Here is a 17,807-nt window from a genome sequence, read left to right on the forward strand (position 1 = left end):
CTTCTTTTTATTATATTTAAATATTTCCTATAACACACCTCTCTTTTAATTAACACTCAGATATTTAAACTGGGATTTTTTTTTTACATAATAAAAGTGTTATTTTAGTTTCCAATTTTTTTTATGAAATTTTGTCATTATGGGGAGATTGATATATTGGAAAAGATTGTGGTTTTGATACCTATCAAAATTTGCTTATAAATGAGTAAAAACTATGAAAGAAAGCAACTCTCTTTTGAGAAAAGTAATTTAATGTTTCGATCCACTGGCTTCTTTTTTTTATGGCTAGTATCATATATGTTTTCCTTTTTTATTTAATTTCATATATACACACACATAGTGCAGTGAGAACTACATAAGTCTGTTGATTACTATACTGTCTCCCAGACAGGACAATATGACTTAATATGAGAAAAATACATAATAAAAAAGTTTGTGAAATTCTTGTTTCTACTTTATTTTCTTAAAGCTCTAGTCAAGATGAGAAACCATAATTTATTAACAGAGCAAGGCCTCAAGGTGTTAAGTAAAGCTGCCTTTTTTTTTTTTTTTATTAACTTGAAACATAAGTGAAAGGTTTCATGTGATAAACTTGTCTTCCATCTTTTGTTTCAGACTGGGAGCATGTGCAGCCTCCACTGTGGCTTCAAACTCTAATGAATGCGTGCAGCCACGCAAGTGATTTCAGTGTGCAGAGTGTTGCTATTTCACTAGTCATGGACCTGGTAGGATTGACTCAGTCTGTGGCCATGGTCACTGGGGAAAACATCAATAGTGTGGAGCCTGCCCAGCCCTTAAGTCCAAACCAGGGAAGAGTAGCTGTGGTTATTAGACCTCCTCTCACTCCGGGTAATCTGAGATACATAGCTGAGAAGACGGACTTTTTTAAGGTAAATTCAAAGAAATACATGCATGACTGAGATAATATTGAGTGTGCTTAGCAGGGATTTTAAAGGAGATAATCAATCAACTTAACTGACACCTTTTAATATTATAGCATATAGAAATAGATACCACACTTGATCTGTACTGCTTTTCCCATCTTGTCCCCAGTTTTGTGAGGAGAAAATAGGTAAGGTTAAGGAGGTAATAGGGTAAATTAATACAAGTATTAAGGCATTCTGAAATGCATTCATTCTTTTTTTTAAAGATTTATTAATTTATTATGAAACTGGAGTGTAGGCCAGAGGTACAGGGGGTGAGAGGATTCACCAGAGACAGAGTGGGGAGCAGAAGAGTCAGATTTACTGAAATACACTGCTATGGGGAGCAGTGGGTGAGATAGGAGAGTTCTGGTGTGCCATGTGTGGGTTAGCATCCTGGCCAGGAATTGAACTCAGGCCTTCGCAATGATAGTGCTGAGACTTAACCCCTAGACCACAAGGAGGCCCCACATCCATTCAGCTTTATTCCTCGAGTTGATTATCTAAATTGAAATTTTACTTTGTAGCATATAATCATAAATAATAGCATTACTTAGGTCACTAAAATGTGAAGTAGAGACTTATCTAAGCCCTGTAGAAAGTGCTTTCGTGTCTAATGTTTAAAATAAATATCATTAAGAGACTATTAAAGTGGTTTTGAGGGCCTCCCCGGTGGCCCAGCGGTTGAGCGCTGGGTTGCGAAGCCGCCCGCGGCCTCTGTGGTGCTGGTTCAATCCCCGGCTGCTCCCCGGCCACCGGAGGAGGGTCCCACATGGCGTGCAGACCTCTCCTGCCGCCCGCTGCTCCCCTCAGCAGTGTACTTCGGTCCTTCTGCCTGCTCTGCTCCCCGCTCTGGCTCTGGTGAATTCTCTCACCCTCCCGCGCTTCTGACTGTACCCAGTGCATGTATAAACAAAACAAACAAACAAACAAATAAATAAATAAACATGCCTCTATTAAAAATAAATAAATAAATAAATAAATAAATAAAGTGGTTTTGAGACTGTGGATGACCAGAAAGTGGGCAGATGGAAAGCTACACTTTTAAATCTCATCCCAGTGGTATAATGAATATTAAATACCTTCCACATTTGGCAGAGATATAGGTGAACCTAGAAAGAAATGTTTGTTAATAACTTTTCGTTTATGGTTTTCTAACACTATCACTTTTACATCTTTTCCTATAGCATGTAGCTTTAACATTGTGGGACCAACTAGGAGATGGGACACCTCAGCATCACCAGAAGAGTGTGGAACTATTTTATCAATTACATAACTTGGTTCCTTCTTCTAGCATCTGTGAGGATGTTATAAGTCAGCAGCTAACTCATAAGGATAAGGTAAAGTCTCCTCTTGTCTTATACCTCCTTCTGTTCCCATTGTACCAATAAATAAATTAAGGTAAAATAATTGCATCTAATATCTGAATGATATATAATATAGCTTCAATTTGAGTGATTTTAATATCTTTAAATGTGTTCTTTTCTTGTTAGAGGAATGGTTTTCATGAAAGCATGAGAATAAGAAAAATCAAGTAACCTAAAATCAAATGCTGGATTTATTTTTTGGTTCAGGATAATAGTTAAGGGTAGCATCCAGACTAAAGTTGTTGCTGGTTTAAGTTCTTGGGTCATTCAAGGGTGAATCAGTGGACTCAGATATAGAATCAATTAATGTAATTAACAAATGCATGGGGAATGAAATAATGTATAATTTAACACTTTTAAGTTATGCTAATATGTGAGATTATATTATTTGTATGATAATAAATATCCAAAATAAGAACTTTGTGTTCTAATATTCTAATACATATAAAGTGATACATAGGTTGGTTAGAATGAAAACACAGGAGCCTCTCTGATGGTCTAAGGGGTTAAGTCTCAGCACTATGAAGCCATGGGCAGCCACTGCATCATGAGTTTGATCTCTGACCAGGGAGCTACCCACATGGCGCTGCAGATCTCTCCTGCCTCACCCACTGCTCCCCTCGCAGTATATTTTAGTAGATCCACCTGTTCTGCCCCCCACTCAGTCTCTGGTGAATCCTCTCATCCCACCCCCTAGCACCTCCAGCTCACATCCCAGCTCTTGTGTGCATATATAAATAAAAATAAATAAAATGACAGCAGTACACTGGCCTGAGGAGCTGGAATAAATCATTCTCATTGTCCTCTTCAGGCGAGTTTAATGAATTTATGGTCTTCCTGTGCCTGCTCTGTATTATAAATTGAACATTTTATCCAACAGCTTCTAGAAGTAGATTGCCCTAATTTATAATTTTTTTAACCTCTTTTTTTTTAAGATTTATTTATTTATCCATACAAGCACTGGGTACAGTCAGAAGTGCGGGAGGGTGAGAGAATTCACCAGAGCCAGAGTGGGGAGCAAAACAGGCAGACTGAGGAAGTACACTGCTGAGGGGAGCAGCGGGCGGCAGGAAAGTTCTGCCATGCCATGTGGGACCCTCGCGCGGTGGCCAGGGATCAAACCAGTGCTGCAGAGGCTGCGGGCAGCTTCGCAGCCCAGCGCTCAACCGCTGTGCCACCAGGGGAGGCCCTTTAATAATTTATAATTTTTAAAAAAATACTAGTGAGCTTGAATTCGCCATATTCAAAATTCGCCATATTCAAAATTCGCCATATTGCTTGAATTCGCCATATTGTGTTGAATAAATGAAGCTTTTGGTAGAGGAGAAGATCAGAGGGTTAATATGGGAAATGAAGGAGTAAATGAGAGAAATAGAAAGTTTATTCTAAGAAATATGTTAAAGTTCTATTACTGTTTTAATGCATTCTGTCAAAATTTTTCAGAAATAGTTTTAAATAAAGTGTATTTAATAGTTTATTTTACATTAAGTATAAATTTCAGACAAATGTTTACTTGTGTAACATAATTTTTAAATAATTCTAAGTTCTGAATAAAGATGTTATAATTCATGAAAAACAATTAAAATATTTTTATTAGTTTCATTTTTACATCTTTGTATTGGTTGATGTACAAATACGGGTTTCACAGGGAAAGCATTTATGGATTGCACAGAAAAAAACAAGCACTCCAGTGACATATTAAAAGCTATTTAGACAGTGGCAGTCCTTGATTTTACTTGAAGTATTACAACAAGTACTGGAGAAAAGTTATAAAAGTTTTGATAATATCACAAGTTCTACTTGATTGCTAATAATACATATTATCAAATACAAAATGGTAGTTTTTTAGTTATACTGTTTTGTGTGTTATTATAACACTCTTTCCCAAATCTCAAAAGTGGCATAAAATTTTTTAGAAATGAATTCTAGGTGTTTAAATTTTTAAGCAGATTTGTAAGTGATGATAAATTCATTTGTGATTAATAATTTCTGGGAGCAAAAGTGAATTATATGATACAATAAAATCAATTTTTTCTACTAAGTATTTACATTAAAATGAGGGGACTAGTACTTCCTACATTTGAGATATCATGACATGTATAATATTAGCTCCTTCTATCTTGCTATATAATATTATCATAAACTACTTAGTGTAAACTATGAGGCAATAGGAGATTATCCTTTAAGTTTTATATATTTTTTAAATTTTTATTTATTTTTGCATAGAAGAACTGGGGTGTAAGCCAGAGATACAGGGGGTGGTGAGAGAATTCACCAAAGACAGAGTGGGGAGCAGAACAGGCAGATTAACTGAAGTACACTGCTAAGGGGAGCAGCAGGCGAGACAAGAGAAGTTTGTCTTCTGCACCATATGTAGGTTAGCTCCCTGGCTAGGGACTGAACTCATGCCACAGAGGTAACAGCACTGAGACTTAACCCCTAGGCCACCAGGGAGGCCCAAATTTTATATTTCTCTATTGAAATAGTGTCTACATTTCTACTTCTACAAAATACATAAAGTATGTTTCAGCATGTATTGGAGTACTGTGAACATTGAATATAACACTCTTAAATATTTCCTTTGATTTTGCTGAAATAACTTCTTCAAGGGAGAAATAATTTCATCTCCCATATTCCTTCTCAGAAAATAAGGATGGAAGCACATGCAAAGTTTGCAGTTCTTTGGCATCTAACAAGGGACCTCCATATAAATAAATCTTCATCTTTTGCACGCTCTTTTGACAGGTTGGTTACATTTTGTATTCAGATTTTAGTCATATTCATGTCTGTTTTCTTGACTTCTCTGACCAGTTTAGGAAGTTAGAAGGTACAGATTTGTAAAGAGAATTTATTAATATTTTTAAAAAATTTAACCTGTTTTAAACTGCATGACATTTTCATTTATCTACCAGATTTTCCCTTTCTAGTTCTATTCCTTTCATTGGACAACTATTCATCAAGTCTTTAATATGTGCAGCATAACTTATTAGATATTATGGATACAGCAAAGTATATTGCACTTGAATCTATATTCACATTTAGTGAAACAGCATATAAACAGTAGTTTATATAACTGCTTCTAATCCAGCTATTCTTAACCTATTTTCCTGAACTGGACTTATTGAAATCTATAGCTAAAATAGTAACAAATCCTTTCCATGAATTCAAAGAATCTATAGCTGCCTGAGAGTGGTTTTGATTCTTTGTTTAGACTATTTAGATGATTCATACCCAAAGTGAAATTGGCATTAACTTTCTTTTATATTGACTTTCATGTAGTGGATTAAGTTAGTTTCACCAACAGGACTCAAAGGTGGCCAGAAATATAGCTCTGCTTAAAGCCTAGTTAGGATCCCATTTGTACTCTACTGGATGTTATTTCAGCTGGTGGTTCTCAAGCAGCATCACAATTTTTAGGTGATCTGGCTATGGAAACGCTATAATGTACAAGACTCAGGGTCTAGGCACTTTCCAAATACTATGTCTAATTTAATGAACACCTTATCATACAAGTAGGCAGTGGAGGCCCAGAAAAGTTAAGTGGCTTGCCCAAGACCACCCATGAAATAAAGTGGACAGCCCAGATCTTGGGTTTTCTGATCTCCATACCTTACCTAGATGGTCTTTCCTTGAAATACACACATAGCTTTAACTCAGAAAGAAACTGGGAGCAGGGGAGCAGGGAAATAGTGCTGTCTTGCAGGAAACTCACTATTTTATTTTTTTTTTTATGAACAGGAATGTGTTGCTAAAACATGACTAAATTTTTGTTCTGTTCTTATATTATAAAATAAATGTATGCTTGTGAAATTTCAAGAAACAAAAGTATATAAGGAAAGGGAAAAGAACTATTTTCTCCTCATTGTATCTGTTGAGATTGTATGGATTAAGATTATTAAAATACTGTGGTCAAAGTTATCTTGAAGTATGATTATTTTAAAAAAGTTAATGCAAAATAATAAACATAACTTTATAGTGATATTAATTTTCATAAAATTGGAGTATTACAATTAAAATAGGTATTTTGTTCTTTATTTTAATTATTGGTATTTATTGTAGGTCACTTTTCATCATGTTAGATAGCCTTAACAGTCTTGATGGTTCTACCAGCTCTGTGGGACAAGCCTGGTTGAACCAAGTCCTACAAAGACATGATATCGCAAGAGTTTTGGAACCATTGCTATTGCTTCTGCTTCATCCCAAAACTCAGAGGGTTTCAGTGCAGCGTGTACAAGCAGAACGTTATTGGAATAAGGCTCCCTGTTATCCTGGAGAAGAGAGTGACAAGCATTTCATGCAAAATTTTGCCTGCAGCAATGGTGAATATCACATGGAAGTAGTACAATTTTTCTTAGAATTAAGACATTAAAATAGAGAGGTGAATGCCACAGTAATTGGCAAGAGAATTGAATGTGATATTTTCTCCATGGGCTTTTTTCTCCCCTTTGCATGCACTCATGATGTGCTTGTGGGCCATGTCAGAATGTATTTTAGCAATGACCATCTTAGAGTACTTGGCTTTCTTATCAGCTGATTATTTTAGGGGAGGAATCAGCATAGCTCTGGTCAGAGATAGTCTTTGATGAAGATACCTTAAATGTTTATTTAGTAGTCTTGGTCCTACAAAATTTTATAGATACTTCCCTGGGAATTACAATGCTTATATATATTTCATGAGTCATTTCCCACATCTGTAAAATGGGAATAAAAATACCCATCTGTCAGGATTTTGTTTTGTTGTATTAGATCTAGTCATGCTTGTGACATGCTTAGTGCAGTGACCAGCATATCATAAATATTTGGTAAATAGTCATTGTTACTATGCTGGCCACACTTTACAAGCTGTCATGTGATCACGTATATAATACAGGGATAATTGCCTCAGATTATTTTATTATACATTAGGAAACCATCTCATTTGTATTTTTTAAATAATTTTGTGAGGCCAGTAATAAGCAGCTTAATTTCCTGAGCAAGAATCTGATGCTTAGGAGGCTGTGACTTTCTCAAAATCCCACCACTGATTAAGTGATGGATTTAGACCTAAACTCTCATTCTCCTACTTACTCTTTAGTGTGTTTCTACAGAGCCATGGTTCCTCCTCTAGCTTCCTTTTTCCACTGAATCCCCTCAGTTTTCAAAAGCATGCTCTACTCTGATGGCCAGAACTTCTTTGTGTTAGTGCTTTACATACCACAGTTACTGCCTGTCTGCTGAAGTCTCTCTCATCTCTCCTCTGAGATTCGTCTCAAAAACCACCTGGGGTATCATGGGCTTTTCCCTGAAGGTGATAGCATTTGGTTTCTATTCACATGGAACGAAGCCTTCTACGGCCTCCAAAAGAATGCCACCAGCATAGGGTGCCTCTCAAAAAGTACAAAATTGATGAATGATTTGTGATCCCCTACTAATTTTAAACTTAGAACAGTGGATGCCTTTTCTCTCCCCTTACTGTTTCCTGATTTAAGGCCTTACTCGTACTAGATAATTCATAAAAGTTTGTTTAATTTATTAAAATCAAGGAGGTGATGTATTTATACATTTTCAAAATACTACTTGAATTCTTAGAAATAGAAAAAAGTAAAGGAAAGTATCACATCGGGAGAGGGAAAAAAAAAAGCACTGAATTTTTTTTTTAAACATCCTTGTTTTTTGTTTTTTCCCCACAATACAGGATTTCTCCCCTCAGATGAGATTATCATAGTTTTCCCACCACCAAAATACTCCCTGTCCTGCACCACACTTCACTGCACTTTACTCCCCTGTTGTTTTCTACTTTCTTCCTTTTCTTCCCCCTCCCCTCCTGAGTGTCTCAGAGCTACAATCTGCTATCAAGGGTCAGTCTTACAGTTTGTTTTTGTCCAATCCTTTCACTTCTCTAGATTCGACATATAAGTGAAACCATCCCACATTTATCTTTCTCCTTATGGCTTACTTTGCTTAGAATCCCTTCCAGTTCCATCCATGCTACTGCAAATGGCCTTAGTTTATCTTTTTTGGCTGTCAAGTAATATTCCATTGTGTATATATATCACATCTTCTTGATCGACTCATTTGTTCTGGGACATTTTGGTTGTTTTCATATCTTGGCTGTTATAGATAGTGCTGCTATAAACATAGTGCAAGTTTACTTTCAAATTAGTATTTTTAAGAAAAGCACTAAAATTTTAACTGCAATATAAAAAGATGTCTTATTTGTGGATAAGAGCAAATTTTTATATTTTATCTGTGTTTAATGGGCTGTTCTGTTTAATTCTATTGAATAATAGCCCTTCTAATATTGAACTATCTTATAAATTCTAGTTAATAGTTATCTACATAATTTTCTATCTTAATAGTAATAGTTATTATATTACTATGAGTAATAAACCTATTGTATTACTATTTTATTAGTAATAATAAAAACTTACTAATAGTTTTATATTACTAATAGTAATAGAATAAAATAATGACAAAATATAATTTTAATAGAAACACATGAGTATGTGATGAAACTAATGATTAAAAATCTTGAATTCTGTCTTCATTTCTGCATTTCAATTATTTTAATGTAATTTTATATTCTCCTTCTTTATATTTTTCTCATATGCCAGTAAGCCAAGTACAACTAATTGCATCTAAAGGAAATGGTGAAAAGCCACTTACCATGGACGAAATAGAGAACTTTAGTCTCACCGTTAATCCATTAAGTGACAGACTTTCCCTTCTAAGTACCAGCAGTGAAACAATTCCAATGGTTGTATCTGATTTTGATCTTCCAGACCAACAGATAGAAATACTTCAGAGTTCTGACTCTGGATGTTCACAGTCCTCTGCTGGGGACAATTTGAGTTATGAAGTTGATCCTGAAAATTTAAATGCCCCAGAGGATTCTCAAATGCCTAATGCAAGTTCCCCAGATGATGATGTTCAACAAGTAGTGTTTGACCTGATATGTAAAGTTGTAAGTGGACTCGAAGCAGAATCGGCATCCGTTACCTCTCAGTTAGAAATCGAAGCGATGCCTCCAAAGCACAGTGAAGTAGATCCAAGCAAGGAGGTGATTAAAAGTGAAGATCAGTCCACTCTGCAGAGTCAGAGTGTATTGCTGAGTAATGAAAGTACACAGTTTCTGACTGTGTCTGCGGAGGGAAGCCATGAGAGCATTGCAAATGGAATCTCCAGAAATAGCTCCTCACCTTGTATTTCTGGAACCACACAGACTCTCCATGACTCTTCTGTTGCTTCCACAGAAACCAAATCAAGACAGAGAAGTCACAGTAGTATTCAGTTCAGCTTCAAAGAAAAATTATCAGAAAAAGTTTCAGAGAAAGAAACAATTGTTAAGGAGTCAGGTAAACAACCAGGAGCAAAGCCTAAAGTAAAACTTGCCAGAAGAAAGGACGATGACAAGAAAAAAACTTCAAATGAAAAACTCAAACAAACCAGTGTATTTTTTAGTGATGGTCTGGATTTAGAGAACTGGTATAGCTGTGGAGAAGGAGAAATTTCTGAAATTGAGAGTGACATGGGATCTCCAGGATCACGAAAATCTCCCAATTTCAATATACATCCTCTCTATCAGCATGTACTACTGTATCTCCAGTTGTATGACTCATCAAGAACTCTTTATGCTTTTTCTGCCATCAAAGCCATCTTGAAAACTAACCCTATTGCCTTTGTAAATGCCATTTCAACCACTAGTGTAAATAATGCATATACCCCTCAGTTGTCTCTGCTTCAGAATCTGTTGGCCAGACATCGAATTTCTGTCATGGGCAAAGACTTTTATAGTCACATTCCAGTAGACTCAAATCATAACTTCCGGAGTTCTATGTACATAGAAATCCTTATTTCCCTCTGCTTATATTACATGCGTAGCCATTACCCAACTCATGTCAAAGTCACTACACAGGATTTAATAGGCAATCGAAACATGCAAATGATGAGCATAGAAATTTTAACACTCCTCTTTACTGAGCTGGCAAAAGTAATTGAAAGCTCAGCAAAGGGTTTTCCTAGTTTTATCTCTGATATGTTATCTAAGTGCAAAGTTCAGAAAGTAATTCTGCACTGTTTGCTGTCATCTATCTTTAGTGCACAGAAATGGCATAGTGAAAAATTGGCAGGTAAGAATATGATTGCTGTGGAAGAAGGTTTCTCAGAGGACAGCCTTATCAATTTCTCAGAGGATGAATTTGACAATGGTAGCACACTCCAGTCACAACTTCTTAAAGTGCTTCAGAGGCTCATTGTTCTAGAACACCGGGTAATGACTATCCCTGAAGAGAATGAAACAGGTTTTGATTTTGTTGTATCTGATTTGGAACACATCAATCCCCATCAGCCCATGACCTCTCTCCAGTATTTGCATGCTCAGCCGATCACATGTCAAGGCATGTTCCTCTGTGCAGTGATAAGAGCTTTACATCAACATTGTGCTTGCAAGATGCACCCACAATGGATTGGTTTAATTACATCTACTCTGCCTTACATGGGAAAAGTTTTGCAGAGAGTGGTTGTTTCTGTGACACTACAGCTTTGCAAAAATTTAGATAACCTGATTCAGCAGTACAAATATGAAACAGGATTGTCTGATAGTAGGTAAGTGTTAATTTAACTTTGTTACTGACAAATGTCAAATATATGACAGCATAATTGCCTAGAAAGTCACAATTTAAGACAAGTTTGTCGGAAGGTTACAAATAGTATGTTCACAAAAAGAAAATTCAGCTTGAGGAAAAAGACCAATAAAAGAATCATGAATGAAAAAATGAAGGAATATTTAAAAAGGCTATTCTCCTAGGAACTGAAATTAATTTTGTTGCTCTTTCTGACTGGGCTGTAAAAGTAATAGCTAGGTAAAGGGTTTCCCTAGATTTATCTGCTGTGTTACCTAACTGCAAATTAATTTCATACTAAAAGTTGGTTAATATTACAAATAATTTTTTCCCATCTGTTTTCATTGTTTTGGATTTTCATGGTTTGGTTTCATGGTAAATTTCATCTGTATTCCCAGGCCATGTTCAAAATTAGCCATTTACTTGTTAGTAAACTAATGTGTGGTTTATTTTCTTATAAGCTATTACAGCATGTAAAATGAAACTGCCTGTATCATTTAATTTTGATGTGACTACTATTTTGTAGTTGTTAGACATTTACTGACGATAGAAATAGAAATTTTTAAACAAAAAACTAAATTACTTTAAAGTTCTTATGATGTTATTTATTTTGTAGGTTAGGATATAAAAGCTACTAATTTATTATTTTAATCATTTATTAATGTCATATTGTGCCTAGCACATGCAGGGCATTTACTGTCAATAAAGCTTCAACTTTTCTTTGCAGAACTTATATTCAAATTAATACACTTAATTTCAGGCCTCTTTGGATGGCATCAATTATTCCACCAGATATGATTCTTACTCTTTTGGAAGGAATCACAGCCATTATCCATTACTGTTTGTTGGATCCTACTACCCAGTATCACCAAGTAAGATTGCAGAAATATATTACTCCTTTTTAAAGATTGTGGGTTCTAAAAAGTCCCTATATGTAAACCTCAGTAAGTAATGATATTTTTTTCCCCTTGACTTTAATAGCTTTTGGTTAATGTAGACCAGAAACACTTGTTTGAAGCCCGCAGTGGGATTCTCTCAATCCTTCATATGATCATGTCCTCTGTGACATTGCTTTGGAGCATACTACATCAGGCTGATTCTTCAGAAAAGATGACTCTTGCTGCATCTGCATCTGTTACCACCATTAATCTTGGAGCCACAAAGGTTAGACAGTTCACACTTCATCTGTGGACCTTAAGAGTCTCTTCAAGCACTTTTCCAAAGATTGTATTCAGTATTTGTGAATAATTCGAATTGTATTTGTAGCACTATGTGAATTGAGCAATTAATTATCACATTATGATATGACATCACAAAATGCACTTAAAGTATATACCATACAATGATTTTTTTTAAAGTAAGTTTATAAAGTTGTGAAACTATTACCACAGTTTCATTTTCCAACATGTCTATCACTGCAGAAAGATTCCTGGTACCCATTTGCATTCATTCCCTGTTCCCATCCCTAACCCCAATCAGCCACTAATCTCTCTTTTCTTCATATAGAGATTTGTTTTTTCTCAGCATTTCATATAAATGGAAGCATAAATTATTTGGTCCTTTTTATCTATTTTTTTATATGTAACATAGGGTTTTTGAGATTCCTACAATTTTTTTTAAAAGATTTATTTATTTGTTTGTTTGTTTGTACCTACAAGCACTGGGTACAGTCAGATGCGCGGGAGGGTGAGAGAATTCACCAGAGCCAGAGCAGGAAGAGGGACCGAAGTACACTGCTGAGGGGAGCAGCGGGTGGCAGGAGAGGTCTGCGTGCCATGCGGGACCCTCCTCCGGTGGCCGGGGAGCAGCCGGGGATGGAACCGGCGCTGCAGAGGCTGCGGGCAGCTTCGCAACCCAGTGCTCAACCGCTGCGCCACCGGGAGGCCCAAGATCCCTACATTTTTTAAGGACATTTTAAGATGCTGTTTGAGCCTTTCTGGAAAAGTTTAGCAATATTTACAGAGAGCTAGTATTGTGGCTATGAAGAATTCTTAGTGGATGAGAAATTTCTTAAAAGTTTAGTGAGGCAAAGAGATTTTAGTGCTTAAAAGTTCAGTGTTACATAACTGAACAAATACTGTATTTCCAATTTCATAAAAAAAATTAATTTGCAGAAAAAGGAAGATCATGAATGATAATCTAGGGATGATAGGGTAAATAGTTGATTTGAAAATATTTATCTTCCTTATTCTCAAAAGTATTTTCCAAATTTTCTCCTTTATATTTCAAGGGAAATTATATGAATAGTGTATGATAGCATGTTACGCTGTGTCAGTTATGAAATGGACATCTCTCAGTTTCTTACTCCTAGACCTGTCTTCCTAGACTTCCTAAATTATGGGCACACACATGGATTTGAGTGATGGGGAAAGTTGGAAAACATTAGAAAAATTTGTCTAAGTACTGATTTTATATTAATCTATACTTTGTTATTTAGTTTCACTTAAATATGAAATGCCATCCTACCTCCTTTTAAAAAATCTGCATAAAAAGTAATTATATAAGTAATTATAAAAGTAATTTTTTATAATTATAAAAGTAATTATAATTTCATATATTGTATTTTTCTTTTACCGTAATAGTGAACAGACTTTTGCATTGACTGTCAGTTGTTATAACTTTTTTTCTTTTACAATTAAAATGACCAAATGTGTATCTCTTAACATTACTAAAGTTTCCTTTCCTATTAGATAGTAAAACATATAGTGCTATATATTCTTTCAAGAAAAACTAAAAGTGCAATTTAGTTATTAATGCTTTCATAGTTTTTGATTCACTTGTCATTTTCTTAAATTTAGAACTTGAGACAGCAGATCCTTGAGTTACTGGGTCCCATTTCGATGAATCATGGTGTTCATTTTATGGCTGCCATTGCATTTGTATGGAATGAAAGGAGACAGAACAAATCCACCACCAGGACCAAGGTATGTATTTAACCATTTGGTGCCTTTTGATTCTTCATTCTGCAAGCATTTGGTGAGTGCATGCTAATCTCTCCACTAGTTGTAGTGGGACCGGGATGGTGTAGGGTGTAGGAAAATAACACTTTGTCTACTGGTTTAGATAATGACTGGCTGTCTAAATTAATTGAGTTAAGTGTAAAAGGTATTTTATGTGAAAAAGAAATTGACATTGAAACTGCTGCCATATTTTAAATAGGAAAGGTGAAAATATAGTATAGTATGTTTTTTAAATGCTAGTCATTCAGGGTACAAAGTAAGGATGTGGAGAGTGCATTTTTGACTAGTTTTTTAATACATAATAGCTGGTTTTGGCTAGATTACATGAGTATTTTGTTGCTTTGTAAGTATGAAAGCTCAAAAAAGAATTCTGTATTGGAAATAGCGACTCATTCAGATAGGGAGGCTGTCAAATTTACTTTGGCATAATGATATTTGATTCATTTAAGTTAAAGTTTCTGAGATATCTGTGCTGATTTCACATTACATATATGTTGACCTTTCTAAAGTAATAAAAATATGCATAAAAGGCAAATAGTAAGCATGACATTTTGCATATGAAAGTTCAGAAATAATATTTATTAGACATAATTGAAATCCTGGACTGTTGAAATGCAATCAAGGATATAAGATTTAACATGGCATATTGAATACATGAATTTTTCTCTGTACTTTTTCTGAAAATGTGAGTAAAAAATTTTAAGCATAAACCTACAATGACAGAAATTGGGGAGAGGTGACTAAGAAAAATAAGTGTCAACAAAATTTTAAAAGGTGCATACATTCCTGGTGTGTCACTGATGAGTTGAGTAGAGAAAGCCGATTTCTAAGTGCCTGCAATGGAGTAACCAGTTCCCACTGTAAAACCATAGATGGTCTCTGCAAGTAGGAGTTTCAGGGACATCCAAAGGCAAAGGGAGGGGATGATGATGAAGTCTGGAGAAGTGATTAAAAGTGTATATAAGGAACAGTTAAAACTCTTCCACATCCCATTTCCCTTTCCAACCTAAGCAGCCACTTAATTCTCTTCCCCTATGCCACAGTCATGTTTACTCTGTGGAGAGTTTGTCAAGAGAGGCTCTGGCCCCAAGGACGAAAGACTCACACAGATAGAATTAGCAGTTAGACTTTATGCTGACAACAGGAGCAGCCAGGATGTCTGAAAGCTGGGAATCAGCTGGGAATCAGCTTTCAGCAAGATGGCAGAAAGCTTTATGTCCCTCAGGTAAGTTTTGAGAATTCCACTAGGAAAATGACCAGGAAAAATCTATAGCTACTAAAGTTTTTGAGACCCTTCACAAAAAAATAAAACAAAACAAAACTGAACTACTATTAATTACCACGCAGAGAGATGCACTGCTCTATTAGTCTTGCACAAGAATGCTTACCTTCCCATCATTCTTTAATTTTTTTTTAATTGAGAAAACATTAGTTTACAACACTGTAAATGTTTAAGGGGCATCAGTTCACACCTCTTTTAATGTATATTACCACACCAAACCCTCCACCAAAACACCAGTAATCTTCCATTATAATTTTTTCCTGAAAGTCAGTAATAGAGTTAAAAGCACAAACTTTTTTAAATTAGATTGCTTAGGTTCAAGTTCTAACTTTTGCCGTCTCACTCACTACCTATTTGATCTCAGGGTAGAAATACTACTTCATGAGATGTGACAATCAGAAGAATATATATATATATATTATAATATATATGGCACTTAGAGCAATGACTGTCACCTTAATAAGCACTCGTAAATATTTATTATTATTTCTCAAATATAAATATGAATAGAGGGCCAAAGATTACCAGTCACAAGGAAAAACTCTTAATATGATAAAGACCAAAACAACTAGATTTAAAAAAAAAAGTCAAAAGAAACAATGCAGGTAATAGAAGAAACTATAAGTAATACCTTCAGTAGGTAAAACCTTTTTGCATTCATGAAATAAGAAGGGAAGATTATAAGAAAGATCATTGTAAATGTTACATTTTTTGGCTATAAAAATGTTTAAAGCATAAACCAAAAAAAATAAATAAATTAGAATATGAGTTAGAAGAGACTGGGTAAGAATATAAATTAGGGATATGAAAAGTAGGGGGGAAGGAGATGAGAAAATTGGTGGTAATACTGGAGGCTCAATATCTTTTTGTAAAAAGATAAATATGAGGGGAGAAAAATATCCAAAAAATTCCCCAGAAATAAATGAAGTGAGTTTCCACAGGCACTATGAAAAGAGATCTACACAAAATCAATATATAATTTCAGACCACTGGAGCTAGAGATCTGAATATGTTCTGAAGAGAGGATACTGATCCTATCCAAATGGAATAGTGACAAAATTTGTCAATCTTATTTTGTTACAGGAAACATTGGAAATTGTTGTGGGAAAGTTAGTTTTAACCTATAGTTCTATACCAGCCAAACTGTCACTGACGGTGTTTTGAACTTCGCATTTTTCACCCTCTCTCAGCTACTGTCCAGCAAGAATAACTAAGAAGGAAGAATACATGGTATTCACGAAATAGGGGTTCACACACAGAAAAAAAGGCAGGGTAATCTCTCTAGTCTGGTGGTCATAGGCAACATATCAGGCTAATACTATACACCATACCTAGAGTACTAACCTAGAAAGACATCTAACAGTTGTCTCATGGAAAAAAAAAATGAAGTGGAGGAAGAAAAGGTAGATGATTAATTACTTGATGTATAGGAATATTTTTTTTAATAATAAATTTTATTGTTATATTCCCCATACAATTGCAGCCCCCCGATGTATAGGAATATTTGATTAGAGAAAATTTACATTTGTTGGAGCATTTGGAATGACTTTGTGATAGAGAAAAGCAAGCAAACCAAAAAAAAAAAAAGCATTTATTAACTTCAAGAAAAACAAAATTTGTACAAGAAAAGAAATGCAATAATAGGATAATAGCAAAACCATAAAGAGTCATGTGAACACTGGATGTTGCTTTAAATAAAAATATGATTTAACTGTTGGGATGATGTATAAAAAAGTTTAAGAAATGGCCTATATCAAAAAGAGTGGATACTACATGTGTTGGGGAGGTATGGGGAAAAAGGAAAGGAGCTTTCATATGCTGTTTCTAGAAATGTAAACTGATGTACTTGCTCTCTTTGGAAAATGGTATGGCGATTCCTTAAAAAACTAAAACTAGAAATAATATATGATCCATCCAGTCCCTGGGTATATATCCTAAGAATGTGAAAAGCACCAATTTGAAAAAAATATATGCACCCTTTGGTTTTCCTAAGTTCATAGCCATATTGTCCACTGTAGTCAAGACATGGAAATGATGTAAATGCTCCACAGAATAGTGAATAAAGACTTGTGGTATAAGCACTCAGTGGAATGCTACTCAGCTATCAAGGAAGATGAAACTGTGCCTTTTACAACAACATGGATGGAACTTGACATGATTTTGCTAAGTGAAATAATTCATAAGGTGAAATTACCGGGTAGTTTCTCTCATATTTGGAATATAACCAAAGCAAGCGAACTAATAAAACACAATGAAAATAACTTTAGATTCTGTGAAAATGTAATAGTACCAGAAGGGGGGTGGAAACAAAGGGTAGAGGGAGTCAGTATAATAGTAAGAATGGCACTAGAACTCTAGTGGTGGTGTGAAATTAAGATTATAAGTAAACTTCACACAGGTGTGAGGCTGTACTCTCAAAATTTATATAGCATTGTAAACCAATGGTAAATCAATAAAACTATTTCTTAAAGTGTAAGAGAAGTAAATTGTCTTCTAAAGTAGGAAGTTAGTAGATAATATCTGAAATTTTTTAAATAATGAAATAGGAAAATAATAACTATTATTCAGACATAATTGAAAAGAGCTAGGAGTTGACTATGATTGCTTTGGGCATAAGAAGGATAGGGCCTGAGTTTTTGATGATGTGTATGCATTATATTGATAAAAAATACATA

General features: G+C 35.0%; 1 protein-coding gene across 2 annotated transcripts in view; it reads left to right on the plus strand.

Moving 5' to 3' along the window:
- Nucleotides 1-17,807, plus strand: part of DOP1A (DOP1 leucine zipper like protein A) — a 72,307-nt gene that overhangs the window by 36,148 nt on the left and 18,352 nt on the right. For both annotated transcript variants that reach the window (XM_054698995.1, XM_054698994.1), the window contains exons 15-22: nt 616-890; nt 2,111-2,263; nt 4,935-5,035; nt 6,350-6,609; nt 8,884-10,873; nt 11,651-11,762; nt 11,872-12,054; nt 13,689-13,814. In XM_054698995.1, the coding sequence (XP_054554970.1) occupies nt 616-890; nt 2,111-2,263; nt 4,935-5,035; nt 6,350-6,609; nt 8,884-10,873; nt 11,651-11,762; nt 11,872-12,054; nt 13,689-13,814 (3,200 nt within the window). The remainder of the gene's footprint in view (nt 1-615; nt 891-2,110; nt 2,264-4,934; nt 5,036-6,349; nt 6,610-8,883; nt 10,874-11,650; nt 11,763-11,871; nt 12,055-13,688; nt 13,815-17,807) is intronic.

The sequence above is a fragment of the Talpa occidentalis genome, unplaced genomic scaffold (assembly GCF_014898055.3).
Source record: "Talpa occidentalis isolate TD23 unplaced genomic scaffold, MPIMG_talOcc4v2.1 talOcc4.2, whole genome shotgun sequence".
Lineage (NCBI taxonomy): Eukaryota > Metazoa > Chordata > Mammalia > Eulipotyphla > Talpidae > Talpa > Talpa occidentalis.